We start from the raw sequence: 26,724 nt of genomic DNA, 5'->3' as shown, positions 1-26,724 counted from the left end.
CACTCTGCCTGGCTGTCTTTGAGCTGGGACATCAGTCTCCCCATACCTTTGGACTTAGAGTAGAACTACACCATTGCCTTTCCTGGTTCTCAGGACTTTGGACTGCCAATCTTGGGACTTCTCAGCCTCCAGAATCACATGAGCCAATTCCTTATAATCTCTCTCTCTCTCTTTCTCTGTCTCTCTCTCTCTCTCTCTCTCTCTCTCTCTCTCTCTCTCTCTCTCTCTCCTTCCCTCCCTTCCTCCCTCCCTCTCTCTCTACACACACACACACACACACACACACACACACACACACACACACACACACACACACCTCCTATGTGTTCTGTTTCTCTGAAGAACCCTAACACAAACCTTTAGTATTTTATCATTACAGTTGACCATTAAACAATGTCGGGGTTAGAGGTGACCCCCTGCACAACCAAAAATCCATGGATAATTTTTGACTCCCCAAAATCTTAGCTGTCCCTCAGTATCTGTGGGGGATTTGTTCCAGGATCCCCCGCAGATACCAAAATCCACAGATGGTCAAGTCCCCTATATAAAATGGCGTAGATCAGTGCATAGAGTTGGACTTCCTGATCCACAGACCCCAACCTCAGATTGAAAACAATACAGGTATTTATTGAAAAAATCTTTATGTATAAGTGGACCCACGTAGTTCCAACCTGTGTTGGTCAAAGGTCAACTGTATATGACACAAGAATTGTCTTGTTTTTAGACCAATGTTGAAGAAAAATTAACAATGATAATAAAAACAATTATTAAGGATTTACCACGAAGCAGGCACTATACTAAACATTTCACAATCTCATTTAGTCCTCATCAAAGCCTAGGTGGGTAGCACTATCATTTACCCCAACTCAGAGATGAGAAAACAGACCCGGGTAGGGGAGAAGGGGCTGCTTTCTGCTGCACTATCAAAATTCCTAAAATCTCAGTGTTTGAACCCAAGAGAAGTTTTATGTGTTACTCATACAGCATGTCCACTGGGGGTTGGCACCGGAGGCCTCTGTTCACATCAGTCACTCAGACTCACAATTGCTAGAGGCTAATCTCCATAAACAGAGCACAGAGCGGGCAGCTCAGAAGACCTGGCTCCCAGGACGTTATCAGTCAGGGTCCGGGCAGGAAACAGATGGCATCCTCAAATTGAGCAATTTGAGGAGTGTTTAATAAAGGGGTATTTATAGAAGTGTGGGCAGGGTATGGGAAAGCCACAAGGGACAGGGCAGTACTTGAGGCTGAAAAGGGGGAGCTTTTAAACCATCCCAATGCCCAAAGGGTCCAGGGAAGGAGTTATTGACAGAACCAGGAGCTGTGTGGAAAGGGTCGCCTGACAGGAGCTGTGACCTTTGATCAAGGGACACAGCCAACCCACAGGGACCCTGCATCTCCACCGTCCTTCTAGTCTCCCACAGGTGCTCCTCCATGAACATATCCAACGGGAAAGCAGAAGGCAAAGGAATCTCTGAAAGCTTCCATCCAAGTCAGCCTCCCGGCATGGGGAGGAGAGTGGAGAAAGGTGGCGAGTAAATCTGGAGGGGCAAACAGAAGCATCCAACATAGCTACCAACTGAATATGACAACTTAGCACACAGCAAAGTCTAAAGATTTTAGTAAAGTGAGGGTTTGAGCTACCTGATTTTCAAAAGTTCTTCTGACTTTTAAACATTGCTCTCCTAAAATACTAATAACCAATAGTAAAAAATTATGTGCAGTTACCTGATTTATCCATGACAGTGGAGGCCAACTTGCATGATTAACAATAACAGTTAACAGTTAAACAACACTGGTCTGAATTTGGCTGCTCTGAATTTCGATTTCTCATTCTTCCTGCCCATCACATTATAAAACAGGGCAGGAATTCTGCCATGCCCCTCCTGAGCAAGGCTGTGCCTGATCAAAATGAGGAATACAGGTAACGACACCCGGAAGGTGATGGGAGGATGACAGACTGGGTAAGTGGCTTCTAAAGGTGGGGAGTAAACAGACTGCTCCCCCACAGCAGGAGAGAACCGGGTCACAACAGCTATTCCCAACTGGACATGGACCAAGAAATTACAATGAACTGACTGACAACCAGTGGCACAGGTATCTAAAAAGCAGTGGGAAAAATAAAATAGCAGGTAGGGGAAAAAGGAAAAATCAAGAACCTGAATTTGTTCATTCAACTAACTTTTCTGGAACACTTCACCTGTGTACTACAGAGCACCTAGACACTTGTAAACACTCAGTACAAAGCAGCAAGTGTTGTTGTGTACGAAATAGACACGACTCAAGAGATGTGGGAGCAAATAACTGAAGGAATGAGGGAAGGATACCTACGCAGATGGCCGATTTGAACTAAATCTCAAAGGACAAGCCAAAGACTGACTAGCCTGGGTTATGCAACGAGAGAATGATTCTTTGACAACAGAGACCACAGATTTTGAAACCTGTGAGTAGACCTGATTGGCTCGAGGGGTATAAAAGTGACAGAATTAAAATGAGAGAAGTCATTTCATAATGGTTCACAGGCAGGAGTAGTACACATTTTCTCTGGTAGCTGCCTAGGAATGCATTACAGGTTGGAAATTTCATTTTCTGTCCTGAATTGTGGATCCATCTAAAGTAACAGTCTACAAAGATGGCACATGGCACCATGACACATAACAGAATGGCAAGGGCTCCTGGTCACAGAGCAGCCTCTACAATTCCATACATATGGTGTTCCCTTCAATGGGAAGACCAAAGACCGGTGTCTCAAGTCAACTGCAGTGTAATCAGGGACAAAGACTTATTCTTTTATATCAGTCAATATTACTACATATCCCAATACCAGAATTTTTGTTTGATGCACTAGACACAAGAAGTCAATTTGGTTTTATGGTCCCCTCTAACTCTACCTTAAGTTTTTATCTCTCTTAAGGCCCAAGTTTTCAAACAACAGATTTTTTGGAAGCTGGTGAAACACCTTCAATTTTTTAAAAAAATCTACATTTCAGAAAGATTTCCATTAAAAAGCAGTTAAAGTTAATGTCCTGATGTTTGATAAGATTAAACTCTCAATTTTCTAGAACTTTCAATTTATATAAAACCCTTACTATGCCAATCTTCACAGGCCAAATAAAAACGGTGTATCATGGTAATGCCTTCCATTATTTTCCACCACAGGATGGACACATTAAAGTGAAGTACACAATTACAAAGATAGTCTGGGAAAAAAATAAGCCTGTCTATCCAATTAAATGAAGCAACACTAATAGCTCAGAAAACAATATCAGTAATCTTCATGTTACACTAACCTCCCTTTGCTTGCTGGCGGGGCTAGTAAGAAGTTAGTAATAAAGTTATAGATGCCTATAGTTAGTAATATATTTTCAGGGAAACTAAATACCTTTCTTAGTCGTATGAAGAATCTATCTCAGTAGATACATATTTGGAAATAGTCACAGACACAGTAGCATTAAAATAACAAAGCTACTTTGTGCTCTTTAGAAGTGCTCTAAGTGCTCTTTAGAAACATGCTGGGGTTGTGATGACCTGCTATTTATATTAAAAAAAACAAGTGGAAAACAGAGAAATCTGAGCCAGATGTGGATAGAGACCAACATAATTAGTAGATGCTATCATTTAATCTCCACAATAGGCCTAGGGAATAGGTACCAATATTCCTACTTCGTAAATGAGGAAACTGACGTGGAACTGATAAAGTGTGCCCAGCACACCAAGTCAATGACTAACAGGGTTAGAACTAAAATCTCTGCCTGCAACTCTCCATCCCACATTCTTTTCACAAACCAGGGTGCTTTAACTAGCCTAGTCTTCAATATCAATTTACTTAGAGTGTTTGTAATAAAATATGGGGATAAAAGAGGTCAGAGGTTTTTGGAATATCAAGATTTTTTAGCAGCACATAACTGTCTAGAGCTGTGCTAAACAGCCACGTGGCTATTTAAATTTAAATTACTTACCATAAAATAAAATTTAGTTTTCATTTGCACTACCTCACCTTTCAAGTGCTCAAAAGTCATATGTGTCTACTGGCTACCATAATGGAAGCCAGTAGGACTTCCATTATGGACTGGGAAGATGACAGAATATTTCTATCATCATACAAAGGTTTTTGGGATAGCACTGACCGAGAGCACCCCAAAAGGCATGGTGTACAAGCAGGAGGGAATCTTAGTATCTTTAAGACTATTACTGCCCAGAATGTTAGAGGGCATCACAGACGTTGAGAAGACCTTCCCATCTCCACCATTAGGACAAGATCAGCTTTTTCTCCGTAAATTCTTTCCCTAAGTTGTCCCTTCAATAGCTGACATTAGAAGAAGGAATGTAACTGTAACTACTTTATGCAAACTGATTTAATTATGGGTTCCAACTTGCAGAGGAGAGTTTTCTGTTTGTTTGTTTGTTTGTTTGTTTTTGAGCTGCAGGGGAGGAAGGACATATAATAAAAATTAGAGTTAGCTTTTAAGAATTGGTTCAACTAACACTTGAAAAATACAAGGTAAGAAATTTATGTATAGGAACAACTTTGGAGTGTGCAGTCATGCAGGAACATTGTACAAAGGAGTTTACAAATTAAATTGCATTCACTACAGGTACCAATGGGCATTTCCACTAAGAAAAGGTATTATTTAAACCAAATAATATGTTTCCTAAAAGAAGACAAAAGCAGAACATTGAAAAAGACAACAGTCTAAGTGTAAAAATTATGACCAAATTAGACATTTTCAAATGAAAGATTAAAATGAAATACAGGTAGAAGCAACCCAAGTGTCCATTGGCCAAAGTATGGATAAACAAAATGCAGTATATGCATACAATGGAATATTATTCAGGCTTAAGAAGAAAGGAAATTCTGACACACGCTACAACATGGATGAACCTTGAGGACATTATGCTAATTGAAATAAGCCAGTCACAAAAAGACAAATACTGTATTGTTCCACTTATATGAGGTACCTAGAGGAGTCAAACTCATAGAGACAGAAAGAAAAATGGGGGTTGCCAGGAACTGGGGAGAGGAAGAAGTGGGGAGTTGTTTAATGGGTATAAAGTTCCAGTTTTACAAGATGAAAAAGTTTTGGAGGTTGATTGTACAACAATGCAAATATACCTAACACTGCTGAACTGCACACTTATAAATTATTAAGATGGTAAATTTTATGTTATTTGTTTTTATCACACTTAATAATAATAATAATAATAATAAAATAGGGAAATGCATGTCTTTCTTACAAAAGCCATCTAGTCTGTTAGACCACTTCCTGGTCTCTTCCTCCACTATTTCATGCTAATACTACAGTCTCTGTACTGCAACGAAAGTTCCTGATTGCTCTGAACTTTTTAAGATTTAAATAATGGAATATCATAATCATAAAGCCAAATATCCAAATACCTGGGTCAGTGGCAGAGATAATTGCTCCAAAAAAGAGACAATCCGTGTAGTAAAATTTATCCGAGAGCTGTCCTACTATCTTCATGAGCTTCACCACACCATACATGAGATTTCTGTAAAAAGGGAAGGTAAACTATGTCAGAAGGAAAAAGGAAAGGAAAACGCTTCTAAGTGAGTAACCTAGCAAACACGCAAGGACAGTAGTACTAGAACACTGTACTTCAAGGGAGAGTCGTAAAAATATCAGGCAACTGCTGTGGCTGGACACTTACCAGGAACATGTGCAATAAGACTTTGGCACCAAGTAATAGTTTGCAGTTCATGTCATCTTCCTGAAACGTCTGAACACTCCATTTTAAAAAGATGTGCTTATGTACAACCATAAAATATGGTCCTCAATTAGCAACAAAGGCCCCTTAAGCTACTGGGTAATAGAGAAGAAAGGAAGAGAAAAGAACCCTGCATAATGTGTACAAAATTGCTATAAAACTCACAGGATTCTAAGATGGTGTGTTTAAAGTCATGGAAATGAGTGAACTGGATGAAGGTAGAGAGAGAAAAATGGGTTGGCCACAAAGACTCACGTGATCAACCTTCTCTGTCAAGAATTATTTCAAAGCAAAACTCTCTAAACATCTTAAAATATCAGTGTACCCACTGACATACCTGGCCTCTCATCCTTTACATGGGTTAGGCAGGCCAGCAGCAGCCCTCCTTATGCTGTACAGAATGTGATATGGCCCAAGAGGGACCTCCTAGTTCAATAGTTCAACTTAGCCAGAGCACCTTTCCTACAGGAGAACTTACAAATTGGGAGTGAGGAGTGTTAAAAGGCCTAGTACATATTACTAAGCGTGTGTGTGTGTGTGTGTGTGTGTGTGTGTATGGGTGGTGGTGGTGGTGGTAGCTGTAGGGGTCAGGGGAATGAAAATAACCACAGAATAGACTCATCTCATTGTACCCTACAGCTGACCCTCAAATAATAAAATTCTTGATGATCGAGACCATGGCCTTGCTCACTTCTGTATTCTGGGTGCCTAGAACAGTAGATTGACTAAGCTAGGAGCTCCAGAACTATTTGCAGAATTGAATCCTTTTGAGAATAAATAGCTATACCTTAATGCTTGCTTACTGTGTGCCAGGCAGTGTTCCAAACACAAACAGTTCTATTTTAATTCACAGTAACTCTATGATACAGACGTGATTTGTCCTTTGTTACTTATCAAAGGCTTCTTTCATCTGCCTTTTAAATATTTCCTGAAACCACATCTTCTTCCTCATTTCCTTCTACCATAGCTTAGATCTGGGAAACAGACTTCTCTCTGGCAGCCTTTTCCCCATCATCACCAGTGCCAGTTACCTAACCTGTCACACTTCAATGGCTTGTCTCTCTTAAAGGACAATGTCCAAGCCCCTTCTGTTTTGCTGGCATAAAAGGGCCCTAACCTTTATCTCCAGCTTTCCAGCTAATTTTTTAAATTAACTAAAGTCTGTTCTTTATACAGAGTTCTTTAGTTTTTACTTAATGTCCCTTTTCTGTTCCAGGATTCCATCCAGGATACCCCATTACGTTTAGTCACCACATCTCTTTAGTCTATCTCCTTGGGAGGGAATGTATCTACATAAATTATTTGGAATTAATTTGCACAGGACATTTGTCACTTCTCCCCCCATTTATTTATTCACCCAATCATTTATGTATATCAGTATAGACTCAGAGATACATATTTTATACTTTGGGTGATGATCCAATACAATGCTTTTTATTTTGTTGTTTTTTTGGTAATTAAGGGAGCTTTCAGGTTGGCTATGCCCTTTTGACATGCCCCCACATCCTTTTGTTTGTTTGTTTTCTGAGCACTTCCTTACTTTTTGGCTTTACACGATACTCCATTCTCATCTTGTATATTTGCTACCCCAGCCCTAGAATCAGCCATTTCTGCAAAGGGCCCTGGTTCTTTTTATTGGAGAATGATATTAGAAACCAAGATCTGGGGACTAGGTGTAATTTTATTTCATTTTAATTAACCTTAATTTTGATTTAAATAGCCACATATGGCTAATAGCTACCACACTGAACAATGTAGCTCTAGATCTTAACTGACATCATCATAAATCTCAAAATACTGGACTTTGGTGGTTGCCAGAGACTGGGGGTTGGAGAAATGGGAAGATGTTACTCAAAGAGTACAAACTTCCAGTAATAAGATTAACAGGTTTAGGGATGTGAGGTTCACCATGGCGATGATAGCTAATAATGATGTATCATATACTTGAATATTGATAAGACAGTAGGTGTCAAATCTCACCACACACACAAAAAAAGAAATGGTCACTATGTGACAGGATGGAGGTGTTAGCTAAAGCTATGGTGGTAATCAATTTATAAACGTATCAAAGCAACACACGGTACATCTTAAACTTACACAATCTCACGTGTAAATTATATCTCAGTAAAGGTAGGGAAAAATACTGGAGTCTGTGGGCCCATGTGAATCTCATCTCCTTGGAAAATGTGTTAATTAGGTTACATGACAAAGAGTCCCTTACCCAATAATGAAGCAGGAAACGGCAGTCCCCAAGAAGGCATAGGCCAAAATAGACCCAAGATTTCTGAAAAAGTGTCTCTGAATAAAACAAAAAAGCAGAAATCACATTGTGATTTTTGACAGTGAGCATTAGAAACACATTAACAGTCTCTAAAATGTGAAACTTTACTTACTACTTTTGTTACATCAAGTAATAACTGAAGTTACTCCTGAATAATGCTATTTAGTCTTAAACATCATGGTTTTAAAATAGCCTTTGTCTTACCAATCACTGAGCAAGCAAGCAAGGGCTTAGTAAATTTCAGACTACTCTAGTTAATTATATTAAATTAGAGAGAGAGAGAGAGAGAGAGAGAGAGAGAGAGAGAATGAGAACACATGCATGTGCAAGTAGACCAATCATTTTCATAGATTAACCCAAACCATTTTACTCTAGTGAGTCAGCTAGTCACTTCCAGTTCTAGTGGTACCTTAGAAGATCATTACAGATATAAGTTTGAAACTAATAAAGTATAAAAGTGCTATCTAAGGAGCTTTCTGCCTAATTGAGTATCAGAAAACAGAGTGTCCTAAGTATCTGCTCATGGTATCTACGATGTCTCCTGATATCCATCTGGATTAATCTTTGGAGCCTGGGAAAGAGCAACAATAGAAAAAGATATGAAGAAATGAGAAATAGCTATCTCCATTTAAGATGGGCAGGTTTATAAGCATTATATATGTATATATGTATAAAAATTCATATACTTATACCAATATAAAATCTAGCAATTATTCAGAAAGAGGTGGAAAAACTGGAATCCTCTCAATGATTCCATACATTCATTGGCTGCCTTAACACACACACACACACACATACACACGCACGCACACGCACACGCACACCACCTCACTCCTATCAGAAAGGCCATCATCAATAAATCAAGAAACAAGTACTGGCGAGTTTATGGAGAAAAGGGAACACTTGTGCACTGTTGGTGGGATTGCAGATTGGTGCAGCCACTATGGAAAACAGTATGGAGGTTCCTCAAAAACTTAAAAATAGAACTACCTTATGACCCAGCAATTTCACTCCTGGGTATTTATCCAAAAACTCCAAAACACTAATTCGAAAAAATATATGCACCCCTATGTTTACTGCAGCGCTATCCACAATAACCAAGATATGGAAACAATTGAAATGCCCATCAATAGACGATTGGATAAAGAAATTGTGGTACATTTATACAATGGAGTATATCTTACCATTTGCAACAACATGGATGGACCTAGATGATATTATGCTAAGTGAAATAAGCCAGACTGAGAAAGACAAATGCCATATGATCTCACTTATATGAGTATGTGGAATCTAAAGAACAGAATAAATAAGCAAACAAAACAGAAATAGACTCATAGATACAGAGAAAAAAACTGATGGCTGCTAGATGGGAGGGGGCCGGAAGGCTGGGAGAGAAGGTGAAGGGATTAGAAAGTACAAATGGGTAGTCACAATATAGTCACGGGGATGTGAAATACAATATGGGGAATATAGTCAATAATGTGGTAAAGACTAAATAGGGTATCAGATGGGCACTGGACTTATCAGGGAAATCACTTCACAGATTATATAAATGCCTAACCACTGCACTGTACACCTGAAACTAATATAAAATAATATTGAATGTCAACTATAATTATATGTGTGTGTATCGTATATATGTGTGTATATATACATATATATATATATATATATATATATATATATATATATACACGCACACATACATGTAGTCAGGGAATGTAAAGTACAGCATAGGGAATATAGTCAATGGTATTGTAATAGCTATGTATGATGTCACATGGGTTATAGACTTGGGGTTATCACTAATCATTATGTTGTTCTGTATACCTGAAACTAATAAAAAAATGTTTATAGAAAAAAGTGAAAACACACACACATGCATGCACGCACACGGTCTTACTTCCCATAAGTCATTATGCCTGTAGGATATTCTGATGGGAAAAATTACTGTTCTTAGGATCCTGAGCCATGGTTCCTCAAGGCATAAGGTGTTTTCATTGGACAATCAGAACTATTTAACAACAACAGACAAACAAAATCCCCCACACACCTTAATTAAACAGGAGCCAGGAACAATTTATCTAAAAATTTTAAAAGGCAGGAACGTCCCAGCCTTGTCAGCTGAGCAACATCAGGGACAGAGAAGGCACAGGAAGAACTCAGCCTGGATTGAGCAGCCACCACGAAGTGTGACCAGACACAGGGCTGCAGGCATCCTCTGGCCTGCATTTCAGACAGAGGATCTGAGGCCTTGGCTTTGGCCTTCCCCAATGCTTGCCTATCTCTGAGTCTGTGAAGAAAGTGTCAAGGAATGTCTAGTGCCCCTAAGCCACAGCTCAGAAGAGAAGCCTTCAATGATTCGCCACGCCAACAGTCACCAAATGAGGGTGCTGTCTGTACATATTATGAATACATTATGTTTGCTTCTTAAATTAGTCATTGTCCCCACTCATTTTTTTAAACTAATGCATTTATACACCAATGTTTTGAAAAAAATTAGACTTCAAAAACCTCAACAACTATGAGCCTACTTGCCTTTAAAAGTTCCATGGAGGGCTTAAATCAGGCAGGGCTAGGAGTGCGTGACATGAGACCAATGAGACTCATGTGAAGTATCGAACAAACTTTAATCCCAGATGTGCTTTCCCTTGCCACTCAGCTTTCTTTTGGGTAACCATCCCTATGGTTAGTTTGAATATATTAAGCAAATTCATATTCATGATATTAGACAAAGCAAAAAATTAGGAATATAAATCTGCCACTAAAAATGCATTCATAATATATTCTAAAATGACACACGCACACACAATTACCCATTCCCATTCATATCCGCTGATACAAACTGAAATTTTACTGCACCTTGAAACAGTATAACATGCCACTTAGTTGTATGTTATTACACCTAGTACTTAACTGTATACTTCATGGTTTATAAAATACAGCTGACCCTTGAACAACACAGGGGTTAGGGTCACTGACAGCCCCCCACGCAGTCAAAAATTCACATGTAACTTCTAACTCCCTTAACTTAACTACTAATAGCCTACTGTTAACCCAAAGCCTTACCAATCACATAGTCAATTAACACATATTTTGTATGTTGTATGTATTACATATTATACATAAAGAAAATCATAAGGAAGAGAAAATACATTTACAGTATTTGTTGAAAAAATCCACATGTGAGTGGACACGTGAAGTTCAAACCTGTGTTGTTCAAGGGTCAACTGTACTTTCACATATATTAGCCCATCCAGTTCTCACAATAACCCCATCATGAAGGTGTTAGTTGGACCATTTTATGTGAGAGACGTCTAAGGCTCAAAAGTTCACATGATGTGAGCTGCCTGAAGTCACACAGCCACCAAACCACAGCACCAGAACTAGAAAGCAGGTTTCGGATGCCAGGGCATCACACTCTCACTGCATGAGCCACCCTTCTCAATTCCCACCACATCCTTTTAGGGAAGAAAGGACAGGACATGTCTAGTGGAATCCTATATCTTTCATCCTCTTCTTATTTGGCCATGATGGTTCATACAGTCATGTGTGGTTTACATGGCCATGACTGGTTCAGAATCTCCCTTATTTTTACCTCCCTGTTATAGAATAGAACAAAGAGACTAAAGGAGATCACATGCCCTGGTAAAGCCTTTAACAATATAAGCCTAAGACAGATCAGAATGAGAAAGTTTGCTTTCAAGGAAAACCCACCTGACATCCCAATTCCTACCATTCTAAACCTTACATTTCTACTCCTTGGGAAACCCCATCTTCTCCTGTCACTGACAAGTGTGTGTGTGTGTGTTTGAGGGAAGCTCACCAAAAATGAAGGCTTCTATAGGTGAGTTCTTTCCCTGCAAATGCCCTGAAAGCAAACCATTACCATGTTTCCCTGAAAATAAGACCTAACCGGAAAATAAGCCCTAGCAAGATTTTTCAGGAAGACAGCCCCTGAACATAAGCCCTAATGTGTCTTTTGGAGCAAACCTTAATATAAGACCCGGCCTTATTTTCGGGGAAACATGGTAGTAGCACAAAATCAAAGCTAATTCAAGTTAGATAAAAAGGCCCATGTCTGCACGACAACTATAGGTGCATAGGTCAAAGGGTCTGAATATGTCTGTTTACATACCTGCAGGTAAATGGTGAAATATTTATTACACATTCAATTGACATTCAATTGAGGTTTAATAAGAAATGGCAATCACGTAAGAACCAACTATTTAAGTGCCTTTATAAGGACTATTTTAAAAGGAACGAGACTAAACTAATAGTTGATAACCTTAAAGACTAGCATTTTAAAACAACTCAAATTGGTAACTGGCAAAACCTGTTATTTGTTTTTCTTCTGAGAAAATAAAGCTGACAAAGAGAAGGCTCTGAAAAATAAAGTATTTTTCAGTCATTAGAGTGGCTTTCACAACCAATGATTTGATTCATTTGAAAGCAACTATGACCTTGATTAAACATTAAAATGAGTTATTTTAAATACCAAATTATTCATTACCCACCTAAGCTGAAGAGGAGTTCCCAAATCCTTTATTTAGCTTAAAGAATAATATTATTTATACCCATAAAATCATCTCCTATCTGTTACATGTCAATAGCTGACATACAGATTCAGATGATTTTGGCAACTCTATAGATTGGTCAGAAAAAGGATATGTTTTTTGTACAGAAAACTTAAATGCAGGGCTAATGTAGCATAGAGGAATACCCTAGGCTCTGGTGTCAGACAGGCAGGCCATAACCTTGGCTCAGTCTCACACCATCCATATAACCTCACACATGTCCCTTAATCATTCTGAGCTCAGGTTCATCATCAGTAAAATGCAGGACACTCTCTACATGTTTGGGAGTGCACAAATGTATATTGGGCTAGTGTGCAGAAACAGACTCCTGCTCCTCAAACATCCATCATGGAGAGCGGACTTATATTCCATCCCTCCTCCCCCATGGGTTATACAGTAAGGAGGGGTCATTTGATCTCTGAAGGGGGAGACTGGCTTGACCCTGACTTGAAGTCCTGACCCTATTCTGGGAGGTGGAGGGTCTTGCTCTTCTAGTTGCCATGCTGTGAGCAAAAGAGGCAGCCTTTGACGGGACCAGCAACTTCTAGGATATCTCCATTTCAGCCTCCCGACCTGGGACTGTGACTGACCTGGCAGCTAAAGGGCATCTGTTTTCAATTCATCATGTGTAGTAAGGAGCCCCATTATCAAGGGCTAAGCTACATCATCCAACATGCGTTACCAGAGACTTTAGGTCATAAATGGATCATTCAATTGCCAGTTAGCTCCTTGTGTCTGTTTATCAATGAGTTGGAAATCTGGGTGGAAATGGGTGTAAGATAATTTTCTTCGGCCCTCATGTTCTCTCAGAGTTTCTGTGAATAGAAGCAATGTATGTAAAAACAGAAATAAAGAATATATGTCAAGTTCCTAATATATATCAGATGCTCCATAAAGTATAACTATATTTATGTTTGTTGGAAATAGTTTTAAAAGCTTCTGGAAACTGCAGAGTTGCTTTGACAGAAGAACCAGAATGATGGGCAGGCATCCTCGCATAAAATGAATTGGGAGTGTTCCCTCCTCTATGTTCTCAAAGAGTTTGTATAGGATTGGTATTATTTTTTCCTTAAATGCCAGAGAGAATTCAGCAGAGAAGCCATGTAGGCTTGCAGAAATGTTTTAAATTATTAACTCAATGTATTAATTAATATAGAGCTGTTCAAGTTTTCTAACTCTTCTCAGGTCAGTTGTGGTAATTTGTATCTTTCAAGGAATTTGTCCATTTCACCTGGGTTGTCAAATTTCTTGGCACAAAGTTGTTTGTGGTATTCCCTTACTGTCCATTTAACATCTGAAGGGCCTGTAGCGATGTCCTGTTTCATTCCTGATATAGGTAATTTTTCTTTTTTTCTTGATTGATCTATCAATTTTGAAGGCATCCTCTAGTTCCTAAGGGTGTTATCGAGCTTTACTGGTAGCCAAGATCTCTCTTCTCTTGGTTCACTGAAAATGTTTTCCTTTAGTCCTCATCCAGAAAGACAGCTGAAACAAGCTCCTTGGTTTGAGCAAGGAAGGCCTTTGGGGAGACTAAGTTTACACAGAATACTCCCAAATGGGGAAGGGGGGAAGGGAGCCACTCACACTATTTGTAAAGGTATTTAGTATTTTACATAACTAGGGGCTGCTGAGCACAATGACCCTCAATAATAAGGATTGATTTTTATTTTTTTTTATTTTGGAGTAATTATAAATTCACAGAAGTTGCAAAGATAGTACAGAGAGGTCTTGTGTACCTTTACCCAGTTTTGTCCACTGGTTATAACTGTAGCACAATATCAAAACCAAGAAAATGATATTGGTACCATATGTGTGCATAGTTCTAAGCTATTTTATCACATGTGTAGATTCGTGTAACCACCACTGCAATCAAGATACAGAACTGTTCCATCACCACAAAGATCCCCCCCTCAATCTACCCCTTTATAGTCACACCCACCTCCTCTCACTCCCACCATCCCTAACCCCTGAAAACCACTAATCTGTTCTCCATCCCTATAATTTTGTCATTTCTAGAATACTATATAAATGATGTCATACAGTATGTGACCTTCTGAGATTGGGTTTTTTTCACTCAGCATATGCCTTTGAGATCCATCCAGATTACTATGTGTATCAACAGTTTGTTCCATTTTATTGATGAGTAGTATTCCATGATACACACACACACATATTCATTTCACCATTCGCCTGTTATAGGACACTTCGGGGGCTTCTAGTTTTGGGCAACTACAAATAAAGTTGCTACGAACAGTGCCGTGATCAGGCATGTACAACCTTGTCTTGTGCACCTGAAACTAATAAAAAGAAAAAAAAAGAGTTGCTATGAACAATCACGTACAGATTTTTGTGTGAACTTAAGTTTTCATTTCTCTGGGATAAATCCTCAGGAATAAAATTGCTGGGTCATATGGTAATTTCAACTTTAGTTTTATAAAAAACTGTGTAACTGTTTTCCAGAGTGGTGGTGCCATTTTACATTCCCACCGGCAATGTATGAGAGAGTTCCAGATTTTAAAACAGAAATGAATTACTGATGATGAGTCAACTATAGTCTTTGAGTGGGTACAGAACACAGTAATAAGCAATCTGGGAGAAGGAGAAAACTAAAATATTATGCAGATAAAGTAACACAGAGTTTCCCATGCTTTAAGAAATACTGGCAAAAAAAATCTCTTACCTTCTTTAAACTATACCCAGCATGAAAAATTATTGGAGGCAGCAGAATATTGAAAAAGACCTCCGGATCAAACGTTACCTAAAAGTTTAAAAAGAAAAAAAAGCTAATTTTTAGTTTAATACCAACTGGTGCTATAATATTTGCTAAGTATTTTAAGCCATTGGCTAACATTTGAATATTTAAAGCAAATAACATAAATGTGAAAAATCATGAACTCATCACAGGAGAGAAACCACAGATCCTCTGTGGACCGGCATGTTCTCCACACAGCTCTTCTGACTTCTGCTTTTGGTGTGCTATTTACCACGTATTAAGACACAAGTGTTCTATAATCCTAAAATTTATATGGGACCATAAAAGACCCCGGATAGCCTCAGCAATCTTGAGAAATAAGAACAAAGTGGGAGGTATAACGATACCTGATTTCAAACTATACTACAAGGCTACAGTAATCAAAACAACATGGTACTGGCATAAAAATAGATACATAGATCAATGGAACAGAATAGAGAGTCCAGACATAAATCCATGCCTATATGCCCATCTAATCTACGACAATGGAAGCAAGAATGTACGATGGGGTAAAGATAGTCTGTTCAATAAGTGGTGTTGGGAAACCTGGACGGACACATGCAAGAAAATGAAGCTGGACCACCTCCTTACACCATATACAAAAACAAATTCAAAATGGCTTAAAGACTTAAATGTAAGATCTGAAACCATAAAATATCTAGAAGAAAATATAGGAAGAAACTTCATGGACATTACCCGGAGTAAGATTTTCACTGATATATCCCCTCGCGCGAGCGAAGTAAGAGAAAAAATAAACATGTGGGATTACATCAAACTAAAAAGTTTTTTCACAGCAAAGGAAACCATCAATAAAACAAAAAGGGATCCTACTGTATGGGAAAAGATATTTGCCAATGATATATCTGATAAGGGATTAATATCACAAATCTATAAAAAACTTACTCAACTCAACTCCAAAAAAACAAACAACCCAATTAAAAAATGGGCAGAGGACTTGGGGAGACATTTCTCTAAGAAGGACATACAGAAGGCAAGAAGACATATGAAGAAATGCTCAACCTCACTAACCATCAGAGAAATGCAAATAAAAACCACAATGAGATACCACCTCACTCCAGTCAAAATGGCTATTATCAATAAATCAACAAACAACAAATGCTGGCGCGGATGTGGAGAAAAGGGAACGCTAGTGCACTGTTGGTGGGACTGCAGATTAGTGCAGCCACTATGGAAAACAGTATGGAGGTATCTCAGGAATCTGAAAATGGAACTACCCTATGATCCAGTAATTCCACTCCTAGGCATCTACCCGGAGAAATCCAAAACTCCAATTCAAAAATCTGTATGCACTCCTATGTTTATTGCAGCACTTTACACAATAGCCAAGATATGGAAACAACCAAAATGCCCATCGGTAGATGACTGGATTAAGAAGCTGTGGTACATTTATACAATGGAGTATTACGCAGCCATAAAGAAGAAAGAAATCTTATCATTTGCAGCAACATGGATGGATCTAGAGAACATTATGTTAAGTGAAATAAGTCAGAAAGAGAAAGACAAGTACCATATGATCTCACTTATATATGGAATCTAAAGAAAAGACTATGTGAATGAACTAATCAGAGTCAGTTTTGGGGACGCAGAGAAAAAACCGAGAGTGGTTAGATGGGTGTGTGGGAGGGGGTTGGGGATAAGGGGAAAGGTGAAGGGATTTGGAAGCAGCTGGTAACCACAAGATGGCCTCAGGGTTTTTCTTTTGAAAATTAATTTGGGGAAGGTATTCTATAATGTTGTAAAGATTTTGTTGGGTATCCGATGGACATGCGTCCTATTTGGGAGACCACCTCAGGGATACTGTGGATACCTGATCATGGCATTGTACATCAGAAGCTAAACATTAATGAATGCCAACTATAATTTTATATATATAATGTGATGGTTCAGTGTGAGGTCGGAGGGATAGTGGATGGGGGGAGGGGGGTTCACAGTATGAGGGATATAAATGATGAACGTCTAAGTATTACCTTGTTTTGTACACCTGAAACTAATAAATAAATTAATTAATAAAAAAAAAAAAAAAAAAAAAAAAAAAAAAAAAAAAAAGACACAAGTGTTCAACGCAATGTTGAGAACTCACAGAATGCTTCTGGTCAATCTTTTTAAACAAGAAAGAAAAACAACTTGCTTTTTATCAAACCTTTATAAAGGCTCAACTGCAATAAAAGATGCAGTCATGATTCTTGATTAATTTTCTGTATCCTCCCACAGAATCATTTATAGACATAGTTCTACTGAACTTACGTCTCTTTTGAGTGGCCAGCCTTCTGTGATATGTAATGCGGCCTAGATCAAAGTCTCCCATGATGCTAGTGGCTTCCTAAACATCAACACAAATTCAGCATCTCTAAGGGAATAAAATTACCTGTAGGTTTCATACAGGGAAATCACTCTGAAACAATTCAACAGCAAAATCTGATCCCATCCAGAAAAATATTAAGCATTCTATAAACCTCCTAATCTTTTGACAGAATTTTTTTCATGTCAGTAGATTATTTGCTCTCATTTCAATTCATTATTTTAAGTTTTCATTCTAATTATTAAAAGTAAAGTTTGCGTTTCTCTTTAGAAACTGGAAATGTTAATCAGCCTAATTAAAAGTAGAATGGTTCTCTCAAAATTATGTTTTATTCTATCTTATTGCTAAAGATAAGATTAGTCTGAAAAGCAGGTTACATCAGGATGAGAAGGGATCTTGGACAATACCTGCCTATCCAGTATGAAGACACTGGGACCAAAGAGAATGACACATGCTGGAAGTTACCAAACCAAGCAACGTACTCATGAACCAGCACAAGTTTCCTGACACCCACTCTAATACTCTGTGCATCAACCAAACTGCCTCAACATGCCTCTTCACCTCTCAACTAATGACAATAATCTTGATCTTGTTTGTTCTCCCACCTTTGCCTTTGTACCGCAAAAGTTTAAACAGAGAGGATTTAAACAAACATTTTTCTAAAGATAACAGAGTGAAAGTAAGCTTCATCTTCCATTGTGATCTAAAAGATTAAAATGAGTTAGAACCCTTTTTTCCCCTACCCTATCCAGTATGAAGGACTCAAGCAGCCATTTCAAAACAGCTATTAGCATGGTATTTATACTGGGTATCTTTCTCCGTTGGGCTTCATTTCACAAATGTTTACGGACATCCCATTCATTCTTACGAAGTGCTGAAACCACAGGGCTCACTAGGACTGCCGTTAGGGACACAGAGCAGGTGGGCAGGTTGAATGCTCCAGGTGGAGAATACTTTTCATTAAGGATCAGGGTAGATCCTGAGAACAATAATAATTTAATTTTTGGAGCATAGGCTACATTCCTTCACGTACATTAACCTCATTCCATATTAAAAGCAGCTCCCACAATTTGGATCCCCTTATACAGAAGCCTTCCTGAAGATAAGCCTGGGTCTATAAGGTAATAGAATATATGGAGATAAATATAGGCATACCTCGGAGATGTTGTGGGTTTGGTTCCAGGCCACCATAATAAAGCCAGTATTGCAATAAAGCAATTTGTATTCTTTTTGCTGGTGGCGGGTCTTGCCTTCAATTTGTTAAAAACACAATACCTGTGAAGCGCAATAAAGCGGAGCGCAATAAAACGAGGTATGCCTTGCAGATCTCCTGTTTATCATGGAGATCACCCCAAGTGAGGAGCTACATAATCCTTTTTCCTCTGCAGTATTTTAGATACTTCCAACATCAAAAGAAAACCAATGTTTGGACTCAAATTCTAAGACAACAAAGACAGTCTTCCTCCAAAGAATCATTAAGCCTCTGGCATCAATCATCAATGAGAGAGGGCACTCAATAAATATTTATAGAATATCGCAAAAGAACCATGAAGAACTAAGAATTAAACAACGTAAAAGTGAAATCAATCTTAAAAAAGAAACAAGCTCATCCCTAAACCATAACAAGAGACACAGTAAAGAAAAGATGGGGGTTAAGGAAATGAGCTGAGTGGGAATGTACAAACATATCGCAACATCTGTGGCCCACGTCAGCTACTGATCCTTTTAGCAAAGCTGCAAGGATCAAGTTCAAATCTGGTTCCTTCTCCTCGTCATAGCCGCAAAGCTTTCCAGCAAAACTGAGCACCAGGAATGTTACCGATGCTGTAGGAGTTTGAAAGGATTTCTCTCCACAAGGTCAAGACCAAATTGGAAAGTCAAAAACCACATCAGGACAACAGGGCTGAGTGCCCGCCAGCTCACCTTCCTCAGCATGTCATTCTGCTCTACATTGTTGATCTTGCCAGGGCTGATTTCTCCTTTCAGGGTGTATTCGAAGAACTTGCCACTGACATTAACTAACAAGGTGCTGAAGGCCCTGTCTTCCTGAGTGCAGCTGAGTGATTTGTCATGGCCACTGGTGGCAGGGGTGCCATACCTCAGAATCACCCCGACGATGAGCCCTGAAACAGAGTGGAGGGAAAAAAAAACATCAGGCCTGTGGAAGGACAGGGAGCATGGAAATAATGACGCAGATGATTTGCAACAAGAAACTCAGATGTAAGCTTAGAGCCCAAGTACAGGTTGTGTATTTTAGGAGCAACTTCAGAGCCCTTCAAAAGGCTTAAATATCCATCTACTCTGGTTTAAGTCCCTCAGCCACCAGGAGGATAAGGTAGGGGGCGGTTACTATAGCACTGAGTACTTTTAACAACTTATCACATCTCATTTTTCAGGCTTTTGGTGGAGGAAGACGGGATGATAAGAATTGTTTCTTCTTATGGGATGGCAGTTTTTTTCTGCCAAGGGCAGCACAAAGCAGAACCTCCGAGCTCTTTGATTTGCACCAGCAGCAGCCCTCAGGCCAGTCCTATTGCCATCTGCCAACAAGGACCAGATTGCAGGAATTTCTAGTCACCACAAATGCAATTTGCTTTGCCACACACCAGAGGAAGGGAGAGAAAAGAAATGCTTATGCTTAGGTCATTTCAAGGACTGGGTGTCAGAGAGAAAGTAATTACATCCCTTGGGGCGCTAGACATCACACTGCACATTTTTACTGTCATGATTCCGGGACTGTGGAGCTGGCTTATTGGGCCTGTGGCTATGATAGAGCCAATATTATTAGCTGCAAGTCTCATTCCTTTAAGTCTCATTCCTTCTTAGTAAGGTTTTCCGTTAGGAACCACCCCCAGCAAAGTCATGTATGAGATCTGACAATTAAGTTTGCAAATTTGTTGCAACAATGTTGCTAACCTCTTTTGATATCAGAGGGATTATTCATTATGAATTTGTACCAACTGACAAATAGTTAACCAACTTTACTATTTGGAAGTGCTGAAAAGGCTGCATGAAAAAGTTAAGACAACCTGAACTTATGGCCAACAATTCATGGCTCTTGCCTCACGACACTGCACCAGCTCACAGGACAGTCTGTGAGGGAGTTTTTAGCCAGTAAACAAATATCTGCATTGGAACACCCTCCCTACTCACCTGATATGGCCCCCAATGACTTCTTTCTTTACCCAAAGATAAAGGAAATGTTGAAAGGAAGACATTTTGATGACATTCAGGACATTGATGGTAATATGACAACAGCTCTGATGGCCATTCAAGAGAAAGAGTTCCAACATTGTCCTAAAGGATGGACTAGGCACTGGCATCGGTGCATAGCTTCCCAAGGAGAGTACTTCGAAGGTGACTATAGTGATATTCAGCAATGAGGTATGTAGCACTTTTTCTAGGATGAGTTTGCGAATTTAATTGTCCGACCTCGTAAGCATTTAACTCCATGAGTGGGGAAGGAACGCTGTTCCCCTGACCCTGGACAAGAGTCACACGTGCCCAAGTAAAAGTGAGCAAATGTGAAATTTTCTTCTCTTAGGATGAAAATTGTAGACTTCTCTATTCAGTTCTTTGCTAGCAACAGTGAAAGATAGAATGGTAAAATGTCCCCTCACCCAATTTTGCCATGAAAGAAGAAAGTTTCATGAGAAAAAGAATGAACAATGTTTACTATATTCTATGTGTGTTCTATAATGTCTCTTATCAACAAGATATATGAGAACTCACAAGACATTGCTGAAGAACAAACAATACGTAAAATCTTGGTAAAATAGAGTTCTTTAAGTCAAACTCTGTCTCTGTATTGCTTTATTATTATTATTATTATTATTATTGACATATTAATAGATACTTGCAGTTTGCTCGCTTTTGTGAAAAAAATCAAGTTGTAAAATTTTATTACAAATTAAAAAATGAGGTTCTTAATAATATCAACTTGACCTGATATGGAACAATTTTGAAACCTTTGAAGGTGTATGAAAAACACCAGACTTTGTAAAAAACACATTAGCTGTTACCAAAAAGATGTATCTTTAGAGAAAAATAATAAAAACCCCATCATGCAGATAGTTCTAGTTATCTGGTCAGTGGGCACAAAGCAAGCACTTAAGGCCTTCAGTTTCCATCTTTTGTTCAGGTCTTATTGCTGGAATTTCATATTCATTTCTTTTTGTTGCGTGACTAACCCGGATGATGGTAGAGATTCTAAGTCCTCACTTGCTCAGCCTCTTCCTGCTCAGCCTCAGACCTGACTTCCCAGCTATGGTATCTTTGTCATCTTGTGGTTTAGGGTTTTCTGGGTGTCTGTGTTGGTAACGGAAGTTGTGGGGGCACCAACATGGAGCTGGCTGCTGACCTTGCGTCTCTTCTTGATTTTCCTGCTCCTCTTCATTGCCATCCTAGATGCAGAGAGGCTCTGAGTCATGGCCTATAACCCCAATAGGTGATATGTCTCTCTGGTCTACCTGTTCTCTTTCACTCTGGTCATCAGCTTCTCCGTGCACAGGATTGGAATATTCTGGACAACACTCATAGGGTCTCCACACAGGATACGGTGTGTGTGCTGTTGGGCCTGGCATTCAGGGGCACTCTACAATCCCTCGTTCTTTTCCCCATTCTCTCTTTTTTTAAATTAAAGTTTATTGGGGTGACAATGGTTAGTAAAATTACATAGATTTCAGGTGTACAATTCTGTATTACATCATCTATAAATCCCACTGTGTGTTCACCACCCAGAATCAGTTCTCCTTCCATCACCATATATTTGATCCCCTTTACCCTCTTCTACCACTCCCCCCCCTTACTCTCTGGAAACCACTAAACCATTCTCTTTATTTGAATAATTTTGCTGTAACCACATGGAAGACACCTATAACGTTAATAATGTCTATAATGGTTATGTTCTGCTGCTTATTTACTGCCTGGCACTGGAAATTCACAAGGGCCTGCAATATTTGCTGCCTCTACACCCTTTTCTCCTTCAATAACATCGAATTCTAGTTTCTCTACCTCCTGTGCCAGGAAGATGTTTCCTGAGGGTTACTCTTCTTATGGCAGGCTTGTGTACAAATGCATATTATTTGGTGACATTCCTGTGGATGAAACTATGTGTTTCTTACATTGAACCATTTTACTATTCCCCAAACCTTTACTATGATGACCAGTGGGCTGCCACTGCCTCTGCCTCCGCTCATGGAGCCACATTGAGTGGTGGCAGTGCTGAGGAAGGGTGCCAGGCAGCAACTGGGTCTCAGCCCCACTGCTCCTGGTTGCAGTGACAGGGTTGGTGACTGGGGCTGGCTGTGGCAGCCGTGGCTCCTCCCCAGCTATGATGGCAATGGTTGCTGGCAATGGGAGGGCTGCTAAGGGCTCTCAGGGGTGCGCTCTCCATTCCAGATCAAACTTAATATTGTTCTTTATTCTTATTTCACTCTCTAGTTAGTCATGTGGATGAAAAAGGGGTTCTATGGAAAGTACCCTCACTGGGTAATCTGATCATAAATTCCTAACTGGGCAGATTATGGTGGGTAGTCACGCCCCAGGTATATAACTTCTTTAGTAAAAGGCTTACCTTTGCCTTTGTTTCTGTGCATCTAAGTTAGCACACCCTTGATATGCCTCTTTTCAGACCCCTCCTTCTAACGCATGACCACCCTCAAGAGAGCACACACAATCTTAAGTATCCTGTAATCTGACCCCTGCCTTACTTTCTCCCACCTGCATGTAGTCTTCCTTAGTATCCCCCTTAATTCCAAGTGCATAAAAGGAGCTGCAAACTGTCATTCCTTGGAAACATTTTTCTCAGTTTGGTGAGCTCTTGCTTCCAGGTGTATCCTCTGTTTGGCTCAAATAAATTCTTATAAAAATTCTCTACAGGTTTGAATGTTTTTATGTTGATTGCAGTTATTTTGAAGTTTTTAACATGCCAAAAATAAATCCATGGCCCTTCAACACTCATCAGGATTTTTTGTAGAATCTGGAGAAGGATACCGGTCACTTGACGGAACTTAAATGTCTTATTTACAGAAGACTTGCCTCCCAAATCAATAGCTGTTTCACATAAACTCACTGTGTCTTAACTATACTAGCCTCATTATTAGCAGAGTAACAAAAAAACTTAAACTTAGTAGTATAGGTTCCCCACAATGACTACAACTCTAACAAAAAAGGAAGTGTGATATTGTGATTTATAATAAATAGATATATATTTGGTCTTCATCCCAGTTTTCTGGTACACAGCTCCTAAACCCCTTGGAATCTTGGGAAGTGATGTGTCTTTTTGCATGTTGAGATGACTGGTGGCTGGAGAGTCCTAGGTTAGCCTCCGGATGGGGGCTTGTCTCACAGGAGATTAGAGAATTGGAACTTTCAACCCCACCGCACCCTGACCTCCAGGCAGGGGAGAGGGTTAGAGGTCGAGTTAATCACGAATGGCCAATGATTTAATTAATCATGCCTACGTAATGGAGCCTCTGTAAACATCCCGAAAGTATGAGAGTCCAGAGAGCTTCTGATCTGGTGAACACATGGAGATGCTAGGAGAGTGGCACACTAGGAGACCATGGGAACTCAGTGTCCCTTCTTCCATACCTCGCCATTTGCGTCTTTTCCATATAGATGTTCCTGGGTTATATCCTTTTATTGTAAACCAGTGATGTAATAAGTAAACTGTTTTCCTGAGTTCTTTGAGCTATTCTAGCAAATGATCAAACTCGAGGAGGAGGTTGTGGGAAATATCTGATTTATAGCCGCTTGGTCAGAAGCACAGGTGAGCAGAGGATAATGTGAGGCCAGCAGATTCCTGGACTACATCTAAGGACCTTTCAAGTCATACATTCAGTTTTTTGTTTTGTTTTGTTTTAGATCAGGTATATGAGTTACTTGTTTCTGCCTCATACTCTGACATTTCCAAAATCAAGGACAGTGTACCTGTGGCTGAGTCATGACTCAGCACATTTTAATTGTTGTTTTATGTATTTCCCATTTAATTAAACTCAATCAAATTCAAGTAAATTGCCAAAGGACTAGACAACAAAATTTCTACAGCAGATTATCACACACTTTCCTGACCTGTGTGCTACTCTTTCAAGGCTGAGGACAAGATTTTCAGCTAAACACCAGTTACTCTTCAGAATAAATTAATCAATCTTTCCTCTAAGCCTCTTCCTGGAACTCGCTTCCCACTCTCTCTTCCCTAACCATCTTCACTGGGTTCACTCCTACTCATTCTTCAAATCACACTGTAGATATCACTTCTTCCAGTCAGGGAAGTCCTTCCTGATCCCTCAGGGCTGGATTGGATTCTCCACAATCATGGGGGCCCTCACAGACTTCAACATGAAAGAGGCTCCCTGAGATTGTTCTGGGGCACAACCTATGCAAGCTTACGTGGCAGCCCTGCTCATCATGAATCTCCTCAACATAGTCTCTGACAGTGACTGTATTATCAGAACAATGACTGCACTACACTGTGACTGCCTATTCCTCACCCCCAGGGCTAATTTTCTTCAGGGCAATGCTCAAGGGGTACTCGCCAGCCATCCCTACATCTGACCCACCAGAACCACTCAATAAATGACAGTAGACTATGAAGACATTAGCCAATAGCCATCTGTTAACAAGGAATTATCTCATCTAAGTTCTAGGAAAAGAGCCTTAGTTCTGACCCGTAAGGGAGCAGCTACATATTTTCAAGCTCTTACCTACTATAAAATCCAAGGATTCCCACATTTATCAGCCTTTAAAATTTGACCCAAATGAATAAATAAAATTCAAGTACTCTCACAGGTTAAAAACCTTCCAATGGTTTTATGAGGCATATTACAGACTCTACCTCCCTAGAAGCTCTGAAGTTAAGCAACACTGCAAATAAACAAATACACCAATCAGTTATCTTAGAGAACCATGAAACTGGAACACACAACAGCAACTACATTTGCTACTCTAGTTACTTGAATTACTAAGGGATAGTTGAGTCTTAAACTGAAATAAATGCAAATACATATGTCCACATGGGAAAGGGGGAGGATTTTGAGAACAAATGGTAAAATAAATGAATAAAACAGCTTGTATTACCCCAGTTTTAATTTATTATGGTATATATTTTTTTAAAAAATTAAACAAAATAAAACCTATTTGAATTCACCTGAATTCAAAGATTATCAACCAAAATAAACTATCTGCTATGTACTGAACTGTGTCCTCTCAAACTTCATATGTTGAAGCCCTAACCTCCCATGTGACTATATTTGGAGATAAGAGTTTCAGTTGGTAATTAAGGTTAAATGAGGTCATAAGGGTGGGGTCTTAATCTGATAGAACTGGTGGCCTTAAAGGAGGAACACAGATCTCCCTCTCTCCGGGCACACACACACAGAGGAAAGGCCATGTGAGCACACAGTGAGAAGGCAGCCATCTGCAAACCAGGAAGGCTTCTTCCCAGAACCCAACCCTGCTGGCACCATGATCTCAGATTTCCAGCCTGCAGAACTGTGAGAAAATAAATTGATGTTGTTTAAGCCACCCAGTCTGTGGTATTTTGTTGTAGCAGCCTGAGCAGACTAGTACACTACCTTCTTGAGAAACTGCAGGTAGCTTCTCTAGACTATCAATAATATCTCTACAGCTAATTCACATCCCACCTCCCAACTAGGAAATACTTCTTTTACAGACAAGAAGTTAGGGTCCCACCACTCTAACACATGGTCCCTAACCCCTACTCGAGAGATGTTTCCTGTTTGTTTTCCTTTCTCATACCATCATCACAATGAGTTATCTTCATCTGCCAAAGGAGACTTGCACCATATTGACCTGCTGGCATGATCCCCTACTTTTGTAGAGAGTATTATCCTATGGCACTAACCAAGAAACTAACGTACCTCTGTTCTCCTTGATCAAACTTGATGAGGCCAGACCAAAGATTAATTTTCATTAATACCTTTAAAACATCACATACTTGGGAAGATGTTGAAAATGTGGTGTGGTTAGAAATTTAGTCATAGGCACACAATACATAATTTTTTTTACTTAGATGACCAATACAACAATTGTAAAAAGGGGGACAGAT

General features: G+C 39.4%; 1 protein-coding gene across 3 annotated transcripts in view; it reads right to left on the bottom strand.

The window, feature by feature from the left end:
- SLC9A7 (solute carrier family 9 member A7) overlaps window positions 1-26,724 on the bottom strand; it is a 143,136-nt gene that overhangs the window by 62,716 nt on the left and 53,696 nt on the right. For all 3 annotated transcript variants that reach the window (XM_081043265.1, XM_081043263.1, XM_081043264.1), the window contains exons 2-5: window positions 19,578-19,777; window positions 15,263-15,340; window positions 7,946-8,022; window positions 5,396-5,508 (exon numbers count right to left, since the gene is read on the bottom strand). In XM_081043265.1, coding sequence (XP_080899391.1) covers window positions 5,396-5,508; window positions 7,946-8,022; window positions 15,263-15,340; window positions 19,578-19,777 — 468 coding nt within the window. The remainder of the gene's footprint in view (window positions 1-5,395; window positions 5,509-7,945; window positions 8,023-15,262; window positions 15,341-19,577; window positions 19,778-26,724) is intronic.

This window comes from Rhinolophus hipposideros (assembly GCF_964194185.1).
Source record: "Rhinolophus hipposideros genome assembly, chromosome: X".
Classification (NCBI taxonomy): Eukaryota; Metazoa; Chordata; class Mammalia; order Chiroptera; family Rhinolophidae; genus Rhinolophus; species Rhinolophus hipposideros.
The sequence above is the reverse complement of the archived record's forward strand: the minus strand, read 5'-3'. Positions and strand labels throughout refer to the sequence as shown.